This window comes from Limulus polyphemus, unplaced genomic scaffold (assembly GCF_000517525.1).
Source record: "Limulus polyphemus unplaced genomic scaffold, Limulus_polyphemus-2.1.2 Scaffold13, whole genome shotgun sequence".
Taxonomy (NCBI): Eukaryota; Metazoa; Arthropoda; class Merostomata; order Xiphosura; family Limulidae; genus Limulus; species Limulus polyphemus.
Genome location: NW_013665623.1, coordinates 714,405 through 734,601, shown reverse-complemented (window position 1 = coordinate 734,601; position 20,197 = coordinate 714,405). Strand labels below are relative to the sequence as shown.

Genomic DNA, 20,197 nt, shown 5'->3' with positions numbered 1-20,197 from the left:
TGATCGTTATTGAATCTTACCCTTTCACTGTGTCCATGCGCACTTCCATACTGATATTTCGTATTGAAATAAACGTTCTTAAAATACTTCTTTGACAATTTGTATATAACCAAAGTAATTCCTTTTGTTGCGATATTAGATATTCGTTATCTTTTCTTTTACTGAAACATGAACGTTATATGCTATTTTTATATCCGAACTTCAAAAAAGATCATATAATTTTATTTAATCAAGTACCGTTATGAATTAAATTATATTCCATACTAATTCTTAATTCTAAATGCCATCCAATTAGTTTACTAAACAGTAATCAAAGATCAATTTTTAACCACTGTATTTCGTCTACTCTGTATCTGAGCATGTGTGTTACTGAAACTAAAAATGATTTTCTCGGAAACATTAGTGTAAGGAGAAGATTAATCAAAGTAAAAGAAATGAAAGAAGGAGAAGCTAGGATAAATATATGAAACATCCTGTCCACTAATCTGTTCTGTAACCAATAGTTAATATAATTTACACTGTATCCTTCGTCATAGTACTTTATTTTTTATAGCTTGGATTTCAAGTTCATCTAATCTAATCCAGACATTGACCAAAATAGCTATGTACCTATAGATAAATATTATACGTCACAATCGCAATAAATGAGTGAAAACTTTAATTTCAGTATTCAATGTGGTGTTATAAGTAAAACGTATTCAATGTGTGACAAAAGTAATGGCAAATAAAGTATATTATAACAAATTAATATTCAAAATTAAAATTTCCGCAAACTAATACAGAGCGTCCAGTCGTTTTGGGTTATTTAAATCCACCGCTTTTAATATTTAATAGCAACATAATAACGTTTACCAAGCTTAAAACGATCTGTACGTTATGAATCTTATTAACGTATATATATATATACATATATTCATGAAACAAAGCACCTGAAATACTTTGGTAAAGCAGTTATTTTATTTAAGAGTTTGGTTTTGTTGTTAAGCTTATAAGCCTTTAAGCTTGCAGCTTGATGTCTTCGCTTAAGACAAACCAGAATAAGACCACGAAATAATAAATGTGGGAACTTTATACTTGACTTAAGCGAAACATTCTGGACCATATTTGACATATTTCAGCCATTTTAATCAGATATTTGGTGCTTTTACCTTAAAACCCACACTTTGTTTACCATAAATATTATAATCAAATTGGTATATGGTATGTTCAACCTCAATGTAACCTTATGTGACAAATGGGCCAAGTGGCAATGTTAGAGACTCTTAGTGTTCGGGCATAGCCATTCCTAATTCAGAACTGCTGAACAGAGTGACGAAATATACTCAGCATCACAACCCCGATTATGTGGTTACTTTTAATCGAGTGACCTGGATTGCCTGTCACAGTTATAACACCCCCACTAAAGGTGTGAAGCATGCTCAGCAACACATCGCAGAAGCCCGACATGGCCAGGTGGTTAGGGCGCATGACCCGCAATCTGCGGGTCATTATAATGTGACGGTCAATCCCACTATTCATTGGCAAAAGAGTAGCCCAAGAGTTGGCGGTGGGTGGGGATGACTAGATTCCTTCCTTCTAGTCTTTCACTGCTAAATGAGGGAAGGCTAGCTCAGACAGGCCTCGTGTAGGTCTCCGCAAAATTCAAAACAAACCAAACATATCGCAGCTCAAGCCTTGGGTCTTCTGATCTGCATCTTTGTATGCTGACCTCTGGGCTAAACCGAACTTTATTTGTCTATTTATATTCATAACAGAATTACTAAGACGATCTGTTGCTGTTTCTTATCTTTAACTGCTGACCACTTAAACTGCAGCCAGTGAAAAACACCATGCCACCCACTATTCATGCTAAGGGATTGGACTGACACTCTTATAATACATCCATAGCTTAAAGTTGGGCGAAATTTATATAATCACACAGATTAGAACTCGGCTGGTTAGCTGCAAAATCTAGAACTCAACCACAAGGTCAATCAGGACCCATTTTAATAAAACTTTAAATTCGTATGAATAAAATAAATGAAAGTATTGATACATCAACCTGAACGGTATCTTATACCACATATGAGATATACGACCAAGTGATAACCCTTTAAACCGTTCTCAGTTTTGAGCAACATGCAGCTATGAGACGAAAAACGGAATAGACTGTCACATTTAAGGCCCTTATAGCTGAAAGTGCGAACTGTGTCCGGGGGCATTGCGGTAAGAACATCTGCTTTGCTGAACACAGCCTGACACACTATCCATAAACTAGGATCTAATCCAGACTTTCCAAACCTGTGGTACATGTACCCCCAGGGGTACATTTGCACTTCTCAGGGGGTACATAGTTGCCAAAGTTCCCCTCGTATTAATGAACTTGTTGCCAAAAAACAGGCTCAACCTTCTCATTAGTATTAATATTTAGTTTTTAGTATATTGTTTTGACAATATACTAAGATAATTTATAAATTCACTGAGTTCAATTTATCGATGTTATCAATACTATAAGATCCTTATGCAGTCCACACATACAGATTTCATAATAAAATAGTATAAAATCAATATATTTTATCCATTTTTGATTCTTAATTTTTAGGGGTACATGAGAACCTGTCAGAATGCCCAGAGCCAGGGGAACAGAGGAACAAAAAGGTTGTGAATCCCTGGTCTTATCATTTTAATATAATGTGAAAAATATAAATATAAATTTGTTGATGGGTGTGAAAAAATCACCAATTTCAATGTTTCCTACTTAGTGCCGTATTTTTAGATGTGAGAATAAAAGGATACATATATATACATATATAACCAAATTAGCAACTTATTTCTTCAACATATGGGCTACCAACACTAGTCGTCAGAATGCAAGTCAACAGCCTAACGCTAACTCTTGGGATTTAACAGTCACTTTTATAATGAACCCATGATCCGAAAGTGCGGAGAGTGATTTTGTGTAACCAAATACGAACCATTCACAGTCTGGCACACTAACCACTAGACAACGCCAAGAGTACGCTAACCACTGTAGTCAACGCCAAGCCTCTTGATTATAGGTTATAGTTACTAATTATGATAAATTGGATTGAATCACTATCGAAGTTAGATCTGACAACTTTAGGAATCTAAACAAGGTAAGCATTATATTTTCATCTTTACTTCATAAATGTACACAACCAAGTTTATTTTGAAAGTTGAAACAGTACTCCGGATAAGAAGAAGCTTTCAATTCAACCATAGTACCTGATAAAATTGTTTGTTTGTTTGTTTTGAATTTCGCGCAAGGCTGCGTGAGGGCTATCTGCGCTAGCCGTCTCTGATTTAGCAGTGTAAGGCAGCTAGTCATCACCACCCACCGCCAACTCTTGGGCTACTCTTTTACTAACGAATAGTGGGATTGGCTGTTACATTATAACGCCCCTACGGCGAGCATTTTGGTGGGACGAGGATTCGAACCCGCGACCCGCAGATTACAAGTCGTGCGCGTAAACCACCTGACCATGCCGGGCCCTAATACGTGATAAACAAGGAATGGCCGGTTCCACAATCTGTTTTCTGTTTGAGATACATTGCATTTGTGAATCACATAAAAAGTTTTAGACTAACCAAAAATATTTAGTCGTAACAAAAAAACCTAACTTATAGCAACTAATATAAAATATAAATGAAACATTTTTGAGTAACTACTGTATAATAGGAAGAAGAAACTAGTGCTTAACGTGATTCAATAATATATGACGTTACATAAATTTCAAAATTACATTCAAACAGCCGTTACATATACGCAACCAAAATAATCGGTAACATAACAGACATGTTTTAACCTAAAAGTGTATTCCATATCTCCTTTCTTAGATACAATTCCTTCAAACACAAGCTATCCCATGTGACTATCAGAAGCCACGAAATCGTTTTTTTTTTTCTGAATTAAATGGACGTGTTAGAAAAGAACATGTTTTATTGCAAGTACGTTCATTTCTCTTTCTAGACTTCTTCCGAATCGTTAACTATGTCTTTTTATACGGAGTTAACCACCAGAAACCTTAACGCAATTAGTGCATGCTAGCTCGTTTCGTAGTATCAGAAAGCATAGAAAGATACTAGACAGCTGTTATCCTTATACATCAAAGCAAACCTTTTTTTTTTTACTTGATAAATAATGGAAAGATATATTTGCATACAGAATATTTGAGAGCAAATATGATTTGATTTTATCCGTCTTTCAAGCTTATGCCGAATTTTGAAGTAAAATATATTTCACAAATTATTCAGTAAGGACCCTCACTTGAAACTCTATTTTTTTAATGTTTCATAGTTTTTAGTTACAGAGGAATGATAGTTTTTAATAAATGATCCATGCGATCTGGCAGAAATATTCGATTATTCAAGTCTCTAGTGCATTTTCGTTCAACTTTCATAGATATTTCCAAGCTTCAGAGATACGCGAATTTATAAACAGATATGTAAAGTTATAATACGTGTACTGTTTATCCAATAATTGCTGTATAATGTTTATCATATATAATTATGAATATGAGAATACATAATTATATTTTCGACAAGAGATAGACAAGAGTATTTTTTTTACTTACCAAAATACTTAATGTTCTTGATAAAATTCACAAGCTACTCCAAATGATAAAGAAATATTTTTAATGTACATTAAAAAAAGTTAATGTTTTTTCAGATATTAAACTGAATATATCCAAGAAGAAACTGGAATGTTTCCAAATATATTTGATCACGCTCAAGCTCGCTCCATCTTCTTCAAATGTATCAATCTATAAAGTCTGTTTGTTTCGAATATTCACTCAAAGCTTCACAAGGGCTATCTGCGCAAGCCGTCCATAATTGAATTGATAAACACGAAGGCAGCTAGTCAACAGTATTTACCGCCAACTTTTTTTATACTATTATCGAATAGTTGTATCTGATCGTCACTCTTATAACATACTCGTGGCTCCAAAGTGCAGAGGGCGATTTTGTGGCAATAGACGAGAAACTTGGATTATTAGATTTATAATTCGGCACGCTAACATGTAGGCCACGCCCGGGCCAAATATGTATAAAATCTTCATGAGTTCTAGATCATTGCGTTTTAATACGTTATGTTTTATTAATTATATTTGTATTATTATTGAACAAAGTTTTAATAAGAGATCATTTGTTGTTTAAAACTTTGAAATATATTTTCTATCGACGTAAGCAACGAGTGTTAAATGAAATTAATAATATTGCCAATCTAAAATAAAAAAACAACAATGTGTATTTGAAATAAGGCAGCAGAACTAAAGTTTGATGAATGTTATCGTACGAACTTCATAACGATTTTCTTTTATTTACTGATAAAATAGTTACTTTTCACTTCGTTAACTAAATACTTTATTATGTGATACTGACATTATTTTTCACTAAAAGAAGTAATACACAAACTAATTACGAGACATCTAAACGTAATGCTTGATTATAATTTTTCTCATTGCAGTATCACCATTTCACGCTGTTTTAATCATCATGCTGTTAAATAAACACACATAATATTGATATATTTTTGAAAACACTAAACGAAAAACATGCAATACGAAAAATATCATTGTGTCAGACACGGCTCCTACAATTTGATTACAGGAAAGAGATATAAATATACAAATATTATTTTTTCTTTTAAACTTAAACATTCCAAACAACACAACTACACATTTATGAATACAGATCGTTTTATGAAACAAAAATACAATAAAAACACTACACTATTCTTCAAGATATTCAAATTATTTATATATATAAATATATAAAGAGAAATTGTTCGTCTCTTTGTCTGTCTTATGTCTTGAAAGCATACGTTGTTGTATAAAATAAAATAGCTGAACCAGTTTCGACTGAACATGATAGAGAATTGGGATTTAAATAGTTAAGCAATCGAACGTTTGTCAACCATTTCAATATATTACTACGTGAAGCAGATGTCAAACACGTAGTACGGGCACCTTTACTGATCTCCAGTATTCAGTGTGGTGAATGACGCAAACGCACACAGACCCACCATACCCGTTAAGCCAACGAAATGTATGCTACTAGGTTGATACGGTACTTTACGCACACTTTAATTTTACGGACAGCATTACGATCTAGACGAGATAGCTAGGATACTTTCTGCACAGCAGTATCACCTAGACGAGGTAGCTAAGGGAGATTAATTTTATGCACATCAGTATCACCTAGACGAGGTAGCTAAGGGAGATTAATTTTATGCACATCAGTATCATTTAAACAAGGTAGATGTGGTCCATATTTTTTTCGAAATAGTGAGATAAGGTTTAAAAATTCGATGTTACTGGTAGTGCAGAATCTGGAATTTATATCTTAAGAACATTTATGTAAACAGTCTTATTTGATAATTGCTGTCAGTTATCAGAAGATGCGGAAATCAAATAAGTAAATTACAAGACATATCACAATTAAGCAGGAATGTATCAGCTATCCACATAAAAGCCCCCAGTGGCACAGCGGTATGTCTGCGGACTTACAACGCTAGAATCCGGGTTTCGATACCCGTGGTGGGCAGAGCACAGATAGCCCATTGTGTAGCGTTGTGTTTGATTACAAACAAACAATCCACATTAAAATCTTAATAATTCGTAACAAAAACATTTTTTATGACATTTTAAAACATTCAACGTGTTTCGCATTCCCAAAACGTCTATTGACTCACTATTAAACTATTATTTTACGTATAGTTATCTTAAACGAGATACTTTTATTGTTGTGGATTTCATAGGCAGTTAGAATGCTTATAAATGTCCTTAAAGCGCGTGACAGTCCATACCACAACTAAGATATTTTGTTTTGATACACACACACACATATATATATATAATCCTTTGACATTGTTAGCATCTTTGTATTTTACCACTGACGTTCACTGTTTGTTAGTTATAATTGTTTACGGCTACGAAATGTATGTTATCTTTAAAGAACATTATTAGCATTAATAATGCGTGATATTAATAAAAAACTAATTTCATGTATATATATATATATATGTATATATGTATAATGTCACAACAATTATGAAAATGGGTTATTACAGCCGTTTTGTGTCAAAACATACAAATATATTTGACAGCTAATATCAAGTTATGTATATATTTGATTTTTCTTTTACTTTATACACATTTCAGTGAAAAGTTATTCTAGCTCGTGAGAAAACTCGTTTTGGAGTAACTAGCGGTTAGGAAAACCGAAACGCGAAGATTTTAATTTTTTCTTGAAAAACTCACAACCTTGTCAGCGAGCTCATCTTGCTAAACTCGTTCGTCCCTAGTTCCGTAGACGAGAGATTTTTAATCCCTATTGTTGACGGTAATACACCTGAGCACAGTAGATCTGGCAGAAAGCCAAAATAAACTGCAATTTTATGTAGTAACTGGCGATGCACTTACCAATTTTAGACATTTACCACTAGGTGACGCTGTTCATCATGGATAGTAGAAATCACTCGTGAAACCTATTTGGTTTCTTCTCGTGCAGTAGTTCACTGAGAACACGCGTTGTACGGTAGGTTATCGTTAGTTTTACAACAAAATACGTAAGCGTATTGTAGAAAACTGAGGCCGAAAAACTAGCTATCGAACACGGCCGTGTAGTGTTTCAAACTGCAACATTCTGAAGACTAGATCTAGTTGTGTGTGATGATCTATTCAAGTCATCTCTTCTTACCAAAAATAACCTCATTCTGAAACAACTTTATTTTAAATATTGAACTGCAGACATGGCTCAAACGTGGCCCAATGTTATCATGTCAGAAAGGAAAAAACGTATTTGCTTGTGTATGACCCTAGGGACATTAATCACAGTTTTACTGACAAATGTCGAAGGTAAGTGTTTTTTTTTTTTGTTAATAATAATAATAATATAGATCTTACATAATACTGTGGCAAATACGTAAGTATTGATGATGATGAATTTAAAACACAGCGTGGTTTCCGTAACAAATTATTACTTTAATGATAAGTAATTTCGTATATCGTAGTTGTTGGAAAAGTGAAAATAAAATTTCAACATCAATCGTACTGAGTGTGGCTGACATTATTAGATCCTCAGTTCTCTTGACATAGACTAACAATTAGATCATTCATCTTGACGCTGCTAGACTAAGTAGTGTTGACATTGAATTAAATGGATCTTCTCAATATAAATTATTTGGATATTTGCATATATAGTATATCCCAAAAGAAACTTTGTCAAAGCTTAGTCCATTAAAAATCAATATGACTATTATATGTTATATAAAACAAGCAAATAAAATCATATTACTGTTATTCCTCATTATATACCTTTTCGCAGGAAAACTGCTTTTTAACTATTTAACATGGGTAAGTCAATAGAATATAGGTAAAATACCGATGTACCTAGGCTTAGAAAGTCGATATTTGGTCATTTTAACCTGAACCGTACCTTATATGACAATGGGTAAACAAACCCAGAGATCCTTAAATTCAAGCCTGACCATCCCTAATTAAAAACTGGTCAGAGGAAGGACAAGTTATGAGTAATACCGAGTTTTTCAAACCATGAATTTTCTGATCTGTTTCCATACATGCTAAACATTAGATAACTCTCGGCCATTTTGAAACTAATTTGACCCAAAACTGGATAAATGAAGCTTCGGATCATTTGGTTTGTTTTTGTTCAATGATTCTGTGCTGCTGTTTTTTTCCATTCTTGGAATGGGGCCTAGTATAATATACTGTTCAGAGACTTTAACTGTGGATCCGAAGGACTATGGCTCGGGTCTCGTTACCATAGAAAATCAATATCCACACTTTAAAACCTTGTGTTCGTTATCAGAGTGACGGTCAAACCCGCTATTCGACAAGCATATCTGAAGAGTAGACAACAAGCATTGACTAAATGACTTCCCTAAAGTCTTCAGCTAAAAATGATGTTCAACTACCATTAATAGCTCTTGTGTAGCTATGCTTGAGTATTTGAAATAAACAGATATTCTTCAAATTACATTTGTGTTAGGACCAGATCGCAAAGAAGTATTTACGTAAAGTAATAGTTTGTGCTATTTAGCCATATATTTTATGAAATAAGACTTGCATACTTAGGTTTGTTTGTATGACTTTTCTGTAGCAATCCTGACTGTACACATACACACACACATATGTATATATATTATTTTTCTGCAAACAACACAAGTTATTACACAAGTATCTCGGTCATCCAGTAACGTTCGAGTAATGGTGTTAGTGTCATTTCTCTTGCTATTATACATAATACTTACTTGTGTTGGCGCAAAGCCTCAAAGTGGAGTATATTTTATGACCCCGTCACATGTATCGATCTGTAAATGTTAGTTATAAGCCATCAAGCCTACCGCTGAGCGACAAAAAGTTATATTTAAGTAAAGTATATGTATAACACATTGACCTACTATATATTAAACCAATTATAAAACGAAATTACTACATATCCTAATATACTGATATTTCTAGCTGTTACTTTGTTGCAAATGAGTTCACTTACAGTACTGTAGCGTAAGCTATTTTAAGAAATACCAAAATTTTATAAATATTCGTACCGTGAATTTAAATTTTTAGCATGTCAAGATCATAACCCTAGTTAATTTGCTCAGAAATTTGGAAAAAAATACAGCAGATAATTATAGCGAAATTCGAAAAACAACGATGATGCAATCTCGACATGAATGCTTAGAGTTGCATTTTTTTTTCCATACACCAGAAAATATAATAATTAATAAAACTGAAGATTTAATTACAATGCATATCTTATACCTGCTTTGCAGGATCATTTATTCTATGTTAAAACCTGGAGAGTCAATCATCATGCATATATTATAGATCCTTTGCAGGTCCTATTCTTGTCTCTCAAAAATTGAATGTTAATTACTATGCATATCTTGTAACTTTTTGTCTCGAATGCTGCGAATAACGAAGACATGCACGACCGATTTTTACTGTTTCATGAGGTTAAACTAAGTTATATTTTATTACTAATTTATTAGTTGGATAAGAATTTTAATACTGCTTTGCCAAATGTAGTGCAAATATATGTATATGAAACATAATGTATACTGAAAAGTGAACATGGATATTTAATGGTTGGATGTTTACATACCACTTCTGTTACCAGTGCTATCTTTAACAGCCCATTTCGTATATTTTCCATATGATTTTCTTGAAAGTACGTTATGATGCTTACATGAACAGGTTATCCAAGTAATTCGTTTTAAATTTGAAGTTAATGAAAAGTCCAAAGTTTATTGTGGCATGAATGGACTAGCATCATATTTTTTCCTCATTAAAATTATTTTCACTCTAACTAAATGTAAAATATATTTCTTAATCTAAACAATTTGTGTATTTCAACTGCTTAAAAATATGTTTTGCTTACAGAGAACTAAGAGAGGTTCCCTTTACGCTTCTTTCCACAGCGATTTATCGAAACTGGGTGCTTCACTGTACTGAGTTCCGCTAAATTATTTCAGGCGTGCGCAATCGATTAACAGAGGCCTGCTGCCATGACGATCTGCTTTTCTTTTTTTTAATGTTCTTGTTCTTTGCAATCCATCTGGAATATTACTACTCGATTTGTAGACAGGGTTGTGTTCAATATACTCCTAGGATTTCGTGTAAAATGGTTACAATCCAAGTTATTTATAAACTGCCTTTCTCTTTACACTCATAAGTTTCAACGTTGTGTTAATAAATTAAGAAATTTAAAGATTTCAATATATTATCAACATTTAAAATGTGGCATTAATCAGTTGTTATTACAGCTATTATATTAATCGGATGTCCTATTTGATTATGAAAGTCAAAACCGGAAGTACGAAAAACGGGCATGAGAGAAATGAGACACACACTAAAAAAAAAGGAAAACAATAGTATTTGAATGTTTAATATCTTCAATGTATTTCCCCACATATGCATTACAATAACATCAAGTCGTGCATTTAGCAATTAACCATTTCCTACTGGCCTTTAACGAACGTTCTTATCAACATTATGCCCATAATGGGTGGGAGGTAAAGGTAATTAAACACCTAAGACCATCAGTACACTCTGTGGTCGGGTTTACTCTCTTTGTCAGATTTATTGATGCTCAGTCAAAAACTGTGAATCTTGATATCACGCAGAAAAGAGAGACAGAGTAGCATGAATTTTAATGGCATTACACCTGCGACATTAATGAGAACATATATTATTAGCAATGCAACTGTACTAGATTAGTCAACATGTGTAATGAACTAAGAAGTTTTCTGAATTATAGCAAGACTACAATAAAGACTTGTCATAAAGTTATGAATAAACATACATGAAAACAGTTGAAATATTTTAAATATATGATTAATGAAATTCAGTTGATTAACTTATTAGCCGTTTAACTATCACAAAGAAATTCTGAAAGAACCTTATTGGAACTACAAGTACAATAATTTATGGAATTAATGAGATTTACAGTATTGTTTATTGACGATATTACATTTACTGGGACGTTAGTGAACACAAAATATCAGAATCTGCTACAGTCTACAACTTCTACCAAATAATTATTTTTTCAGCAGAAGCAATCCACATAATTATGTCGACTTTACTTTAAAATGTAGAAGTATGCAAGAAGGTTGATTTTTCGATTACTTGGTATTTGAATGGATCATGTTTTATATACTATAATGAAGAAAAAAATATGCTATAAAGTTACTAGTTATGTGAATATTACAAAATTGAGTGTTTTATCATAAATACATTGGGGTAAGTGTTATGCACTAGATCCTTACGATCTTTTTAAATACAATATTAGTGATAAATCAGCGAGTATGATTTTAAAAATCAGCAAATTTTACATTGATTGTGTATACAGATCTAATGCTGGTGTAGAAATACTGAAATAATATGTGTTAAGTGATAAACCATTCTGTAATGAATAATCGTTAATTCGCTGAGGGTTTGTTGACAAAGAATTTAGTCAGTTTAAGTGTGTTCAGTTTGCTGTACTTTATTTTTTCTTCAAACATAAATAGAAATATTATAAGAAAAGGTTAAGGTATGTATTTTCTGTTAACGCGGTATGTACAGTTGATCGATTGTGATAGTAAAATGAGGCCGTTGCTAAATTATAGCTCTTCCTAGATCATGCTACATTCTGAATTACAAAAATTATTTGTTACTCACAAGACATGTTAATAAAATGTAGTTCTTCCTAGATCATGCTGCATTCTGAATTACAGAAATTATTTGTTACTCACAAGACATGTTAATAAAATGTAGTTCTTCCTAGATCATGCTGCATTCTGAAGTACAGAAATTATTTGTTACTCACAAGACATGTTAATAAAATGTAGTTCTTCCTAGATCATGCTGCATTCTAAATTACAGAAATTATTTGTTACTCACAAGACATGTTAATAAAATGTAGTTCTTCCTAGATCTTGTTACTTTGTGATTTATAGCAAGTAGTTATGACACATAAAACCATTTAACTATAATCATATTACATTATGATTTATGCAAGTAATTGTGACCTACAATATATTTTAACTGTGCTTCTGCATAGATGATCCTACATTCTAATTTGCAGAAAGTAGTTCTGGCCCACAAGATGTTTAAATGTAGCTCATGATTTATAGCAAGTAGTTGTGATCTACAACACCTTTTAACTATAACTACGCCTAAATTATGTTGCATTATTATCTATAGGAATTAGTTGTAAATTGTAACACCTTTTAACTACAACCTTGATTAATCTCTGCCTAGGTAATGTCGAATTATGATTTATAGAAAGGAGTTTTACCTGCAACATCTTTAAGAAATGAAGGGAATATCAGTACCTTGATATATTTAGTAGTTTATAAAGCAAACTGTAGTTTATTTTGCTTTTGATAAATTTAACTAGAATTGCATCCCAACTCGATAGTTTTAGATTTTATGAAATAACATGTATAGAAACACAGATTCGAGTACTAGTTATGCGAATATTCCATCTGGGCAGTATGAAAGACTAGAAGAGAAGCGTCATTCGTTTAATGTTATTTCGTTTAAAATCTTTATTGAATTCGGAACATAAACATGTTTCTGCTGCATTTAATGCACTTTAAGTGAATAAAGTGAAAACATTAAAAGTTAATTTTCTTTCTAAACCGTATATTTGTTTATTATATCTTACATTTTCTTTTAGCAATCTAGGGATGAAAACAACTGTAGGAAAACAATAAAACAAAAAGCAAGACATATGTTTGATTCTTCCAATTTTTACTCACGTCCAAAGCACATGAATTAGTTACGAATATATCTGTTCCAGCACAATCAATAACAACAAAACTCTTTAAAGTAACGAACGAAAAGGAAATCAAACCATGGAAAATATAAGAACTTTTGATGAAAGTTTTTGCCGATGTTTTTGTTTTCAATTTCATGGGACAAGAATAAAAAATAAAACTTCTATCCATTGTGCATTCAATACAATATCCTCTCCTCTACTTCTTTTGTCATCACAACTTTGCTAATGTTGTGTTGATATTACATGCCTAACATTGATACGGGCGATGTTTCCTTACGGAAAGCTTAAGAATATAGTAAGTTTTATACTTCGACATTAAAATTGTGAGCTATTTAACTGTTTATTCCAAAGCTTTAAAGCCATGCATCTTTTAATAAAGAGGTATTGTGTTTGTGATATGGTAAAGATAGTTTTATGAAGGAGAGCTTAAAGAAAAATCCAAAGCAACATTTTATTTTAGCTTTCCTGTTTCAGGTATTTGTGTTATACGTTTTTCATGTTCCCTTCCTGCAGAATTTCGTACAGAGCTACGCAAGGGCAATTTTCGCGTGACTATCGCTAGTTTTAAACAAGAGGGAAAGCAGCTAATTTTTTTTTTTATCAAATAGTGGGATGTGGCTGTTACTTTTAAAGTGTATTCACGGGTCATGAACCAAAAGTCATCGGATTCACAGTCAGGATATCTTAACTAACAGACCGCGTGAGTCCATGCTTGAACAACCAGACAGTATTTGAGTTTAATAACTAGATTGAAACGTGTAGACGTGGCAATATTACGAGTTGCTTCCGTAGAAAAGCACGGTGAATACAATGCTGTTCGGTTCAGTTTGGTCGCAATTCTTTATGTATGTACAACTTTTTATCATGTATATCTGTATGGAATTAATCTAGTCATATTGAGAAAATATTGTAAACATTAGGTTTTAGACAAGATTCTAATGCATGATCGAGTGTATGCTGATAATATGTAATAAGGTATAAAAATCCTGAGGGGAATATCAAGAAATAACATGATATAATGATCAGCCGGTAGTTTATTTGTTGTTAAGTACAAAGCTGCAATGAGATATCTGTGCTATGCTCAAAACAGGGAGAAAACCGGAAATTTCGAAATATAAGCTACCAAGCTTAACACTGGCCCAGTGAATTGTATCGCAGGCTACTTTAAGTATACTTAAACAAAAAATAAAATTCATAAAGAATCTCTGACCTATAGCCTGATATTTTTAATTTTCCTTTCAGTAAAAAGCGAGTTTTTTTTCTTAAACAAAAAATCCCGTTGCAAATTTATCTATATACATAATGTATATGCTAAATTTGTATTCCAGAACACAGCTGTTTTGTACACAAAAAAAAAAGTTCATAGAACGCGAAGAAACCCCTAGTGTTTGAAATTCGAACAACAAATAAAACTATGAATGAAATAATATAACGTTAGAGACTAGAGTAAATAACTGTATCTGAAAAGATTTAACATATAAAATTTTTCATAGAAGCTTCATTGCAAAATAATCTTAAATTCTGAATAATTCGGTTGCTCCACACATGATTCCTTGGGATATTTCAATCAGATTTATCCACTGTAAGTTACTTAGAAGATATGTGCACGTGAACAAAATTACATGTGTACAATGGCTTAACTTTTTTATTGCTTACTGCTTAAAGATTTCGGTTCTGAATTGTCATTATCTGAAAGAATAATCCACGAATTAGTTATTTGTATAAATACAGATGACATGGATAAAAACAAGTAAACAAAAAGAAACTACTAACCACATTCAACATGGTGACAAAAGCACTTGGAAAATAAACATTCTGATAAAAAGTGAAAACATATATAAATAGCTTAAGCTTAGAACCCAATAAAGCAAAATTAATAGTCCTATAAATATAATTCGTTGTAGGTTTGTTTGTTTTAGGCAAAACCATATTGGGCTATCTGTTGTGTCCACCGCAAAAAAGTCCCAGATTTTAACGTTGTAAAACTGTAAACTTACCGCTGGCCAACCGGAGGCCAACTGACAAATATAACATATTATTTTAAGAGCTGGTATTCTTGATGTATAATATAGATATGAACCGAAAGTGTCAATATCATTTTTTGTACATACGCAAATATATCAAAGCATCAAAAAACACACAACTGTTTGGTACGTTTTCAATGAAATGAGTTAAATTGCAAATATTCTAACGAAGAAACAAAACTGTGTGTTCCTAGATGGGACTGGCTGCACAAAATGAATAGAAAGTAAACAACGTCTTTGTTTCTTTGCTTTTTCCACAATCACGTAACACAACATTTATTGAATTGTCTTAGAAGGAAATAACTGTTTTTTATGGTTTTGCTTCTTGACTTTTTCTTTAATATGAGTTTTCTATGTGACAAGTAAAAGTGAGATTATAAAAGTGAAATTTCGACAATTTTCTTAGAGCAAATAAATGTTTAGAGCCGTATTCGAATTTCAGAACGTAGAAAGTAATCTGTGAGCAAACGTGGTCGGCATTACTATAGCAGAGCGGTTATTTGAGTGTGGCTTTACCACTTTTGGCTTCATGTCTACTAACACTTTGGCTATAACTTCTCCCAAGAGTAGTCCTACTTCGAGTGAAGAGAATTTGAAATGACATATAAGGCAAAATAATAATGAACACTTGCACATAATCCCTGTAAAACGTCTGTCTTGCAGTAACAAATTTTTGTGTGAAGGTGTGGACTGAAGATAAAACAACGAGATTAAAAAGTTCACTTTCAGAATAGTTTTAGTTAATAGTGATGTTTCGTGATATCAAAAGCTAAGTATGCCTATATCATTTATACTGTATATGTATAAGTGATTTTATAGATAACATCTTGAAGAAAGCAGTAGTCATCTCTGCTTGTTATAAAATAAAGATGAGTAGAGTCAACGTTAAAATAAAATTTAATAGATGTAAGGTCCCCCGGTGGAACAGCAGTAAGTTTACGGACTTACAATGGTAAAATCTGCGGTTCGATTCCTCGCTGTGAACATAGCAGATATTCCAATGTGGCTTTGCTCTACAAAAACAAAATAATTAAAAACTGCTGTAAGTATCTTTGTTAAGAAAACTCGCTGTTTATTTTATTTTATTTTTCTTCTTCCTGTAGTATCTTACAGAACAATATGATTTGTGTTTGCTATGCATACTTTCTAAACTAAACTTTCTGTCTAAACTTTCATTTTGATTCATTAACCATTACTTAAACAGCAATTTATATTTACATCAAAAATAATCGATCTACGGTAATAAGATAAATTAATCGGTAACATAAATAAACATTGTGTTTTATTACGAAATTATAGCAAATATTGAAGTTAATGTTCTATATTGACAAAGCTACTCGATAATATCGGGCTTAAAACTAATGTTCAAATTGCAGTGTGGGCTATCTTTTCCACTATTTTGAGCTGTAGCATACGACCCGTTAGTCTGATGCAAAGGCACCCGTGCTATGTACAGAACTAAACGTCTCTTTCGTTTGTCGTTGGCTACACGTATTTTTCTAACGACCTCCTTAGATGAGCTCTCATTTGAGGTATCGGGGCTATAAAATTGAAATGATTTCCAAATTCGAACTATACGTCTGAATGATTATTCCTTTAAATTTGATCATTGAGAGAACCCCGTGTGCTATTGTTTTCTTCAATCAAATTTCATTGGTTCAGCTATTTCTTCCGAACCAGTTTTGACATACTAGAGAGGAAGCTGAACAACTCTGTTTTATGCATATATGGATTAGTGATCTTCATATCCGGCTGGAAAATTGTTGAAGGAACTAGGAAATGTTATGGATCAAAATCTTTAACATAACAGATTCTTTAAAAAATAATATACCACAGTTTCTTTAATTGTTTGAGTTTTATATAACACATCTAACATGCTCCTGTATTTTGTATTTTGCTTGTGACATTCTTAAACCCCAAAATAAGTTAGAATAAATAAATTAAAATTTCGGATTTTTATAATTTTTATCCATATAATACCACTTATAGGGTTTCATGTTACTGAACTCTATAGAAACGTATTGCATTCTAAGTAATACTAGATTATAGATAACAAAGACAAGAAGTAACGAAAATTCATCACGTATTTTGCTCTCTCCTACTTCTCGATTTTCCTTATTAATGACTACAATTATAAAAGGCTCGGAAGATTTCTTTGTTTCAAGTCAAGGGAAACATTCAATATAAACATATCTTTTTTAATATATTTTCACATTCTAATCAATTTCTTCCTTTAATGACATACGTAAATCTCTGGTATATAATCTCAATATTTTCGCTGCCCAATTGCTGACTATTAATAAAATGTAGTTTAATGTCAAAGAAATCTAATTATGAAGTTCTTATCAGTGTTTAATCATGCATAGAAATAGAAAACAAATTCATATAATGTATTCCCAAATATAAATTATTCACAATTAACGATAAACTTCATGTGGAAAAACATATTAAAATAATTTATATGATAATTTACAATTTATCTGTTGCTGTGTGAATTATATTCGCAAGTTACCTTTCTATTTCAAAATGTCACTTACACCCCAACAGTTGTTGGATATGAAAATTTATGATATATACATATAGCAGATGGACCACTACTGTGCCTGTAGAGTTTCAGTCAGCCTGATCTGCCCTGGTATTGGCTGAAAGGCCTCGTCGCCGCTGGATTGGCAGATATAGTGTCGTTGACATACCTTAACATATTCAACTTTGTTTTATTCATGGGTTTTTATAATCATCATAAAGCGGCACATCCTCTCGCTGAGGTGCTTATTACGTTAAAATTGGGTTTTGATACCCGCTTTGGGAAAAACCTAGATAACCCATAGTGTAGCTATGGATTTAAGCACAAACAAACCATAACGTTGTGAACATTACAGGGAAGAGTTATATATTAATTAGCACAAAGTTCTATATCTTCAATACGAAAATTATAAAAACTAAGTAGAATCATGATATAAATATCACTTTTTCAGATTTGATTATACTTAGCTGTGGAATGTTATATACTTATTAATAAATGATTTGCTTATTTTCAAATATTGTTGTAAGCCAAGTAAAAATGTTTTAAAGCCTATAGACTTAGTTAGTTAGTTTCCATTAAAATGAGCTGAACAAGTTGTTTACACATTTCTTTGTAATGAAATGTATTGAAATCAATTTATATTTCTTAATGAAAACCATATAACATCTATTAATATCTCAAACATTATATTTGAATTTCAGAATAAAGTGATGGGTATTAATTATTTATAAATTCCATGTATGATAGACGTTTACAAATTCTATCATTTACAATATAAATAATTGTATTTTATATATAATTTATTTTCAGACGCTACCTACTTATAAAATGAAAAATCCAAATTATTTACTTCGGTTATTTAAAATAAAAAATATCGTTATCTTACTCAACGTCTAACATTAGTAATAAAGATTTCTGTCTAGAAAAAAATATATTACATTTGATCAGCAAATTACTTAGGACTAGACGGAGCAATAGGAACAGACCTGCAGATGTACTAAAATGCGTAATATGTGTTGCTTTGTGTTTAACTTCAAACAATCAAACAAACAAACCAAACAGTGGGTAAGATTTGATTGTCACTTTAAACGCGTACCCATGGTCCCAGAAAGTAGGGCATATTTATGCCGCAACAGGCTACAAACTATAAATCTCAGACCGAGTGCTGGGTCACGCCCTGCCGAAAATATTTCAAGTTCAGTTAGGCAATAGGCGAGAATGATCATTCATAATATATAGCTCATCCACATATCCAAAGTTTTTATATAGGTAGTTTCCTTGATTTTTTTTTCGGCACGTGTGTAATTGTCAATGTTAAAAAACTCACAAATTTAAAAAAAAACAACGATTATTTTATACACAATTCTATAAAAAAATTAGATTGTTTCCAGTCTCCAAATTAATAAAATTCAATAACTTACTGTACAGAATAAAAAGTGGTAAAAAACCAATGAGACTGGAAAACAATCTCATACACTCTACATGTTTCGATGTATACCACAGAGAATTATGGAATTGTGTATAAAATAATCGTTGTTTTTTTAAAAAAAAACTGTGAGTTTTTTAATAGTTTCCTTGATATTTGATTTTGTATCAGATTTGTTTACAGCTTTAGTCAAGATATATGGAATTTGTTGAAAGTAAGAAAGGAAGCAGGAATAAAAACCTTTTTTCACCAAAACATATTTAACCCTTTCATTATATTAGTTTAAACTAGAACGGCAACATATTTTGTCCTCATAAATACACTAATTTCCAAATTTTGGCCTCGGACATAGATGGTTTCAAGAACCCAACTTTTTTTTCTTAGTAAAATAAAATGAAACAAAATTACTTCCACTATGAAGTTATGATAATCATAGAGCACTAAGCATTTATGTCACTGATATATTTGAAAAAAAAAATGTTTCTGCAAAAACGCAGAATCCCCCCCCCCCTCACAAACTATCATTCACTAGCTGTGACGGTTTGGACAGTTTTGGACGTAAGCTACTTCTAATGAAACATAAAAGCAGGAAATTGAATTAAGAATTGAACTTTGATGAAACTGTTAAATTACAACAGTACCACATGTAACTTTCATCTCCTTAGATTGAAACTCCAACATCCATATGTATGAAAATTACAATAAAATCAAAGATTTATAGGTAATGTGTTTAATATTAATAGTTCTGTAGTTTATACAATAACATTTTCTAGAATCAATCATGACGCTAAATGTTAGTGGAGGAAAATATTTATTGTACTTGTAGGTGTTTTCCTAAACATATATTCACAGAACATATATAAGCGTAATAAAGATAAGTATGACTATAGCAAATTAGAATAGGTGTGTAGATACATGTATATTTAGTTTTTT

General features: G+C 31.9%; 1 protein-coding gene across 2 annotated transcripts in view; it reads left to right on the top strand.

The window, feature by feature from the left end:
* The first annotated feature begins 7,525 nt into the window (after positions 1-7,525).
* The window catches only part of LOC106456917 (zwei Ig domain protein zig-8-like), a 262,886-nt gene continuing 250,214 nt past the window's right edge, over positions 7,526-20,197 (top strand). For both annotated transcript variants that reach the window (XM_022382871.1, XM_022382876.1), the window contains exon 1: positions 7,526-7,859. In XM_022382871.1, coding sequence (XP_022238579.1) covers positions 7,754-7,859 — 106 coding nt within the window. In that variant the 5' untranslated portion in view covers positions 7,526-7,753. The remainder of the gene's footprint in view (positions 7,860-20,197) is intronic.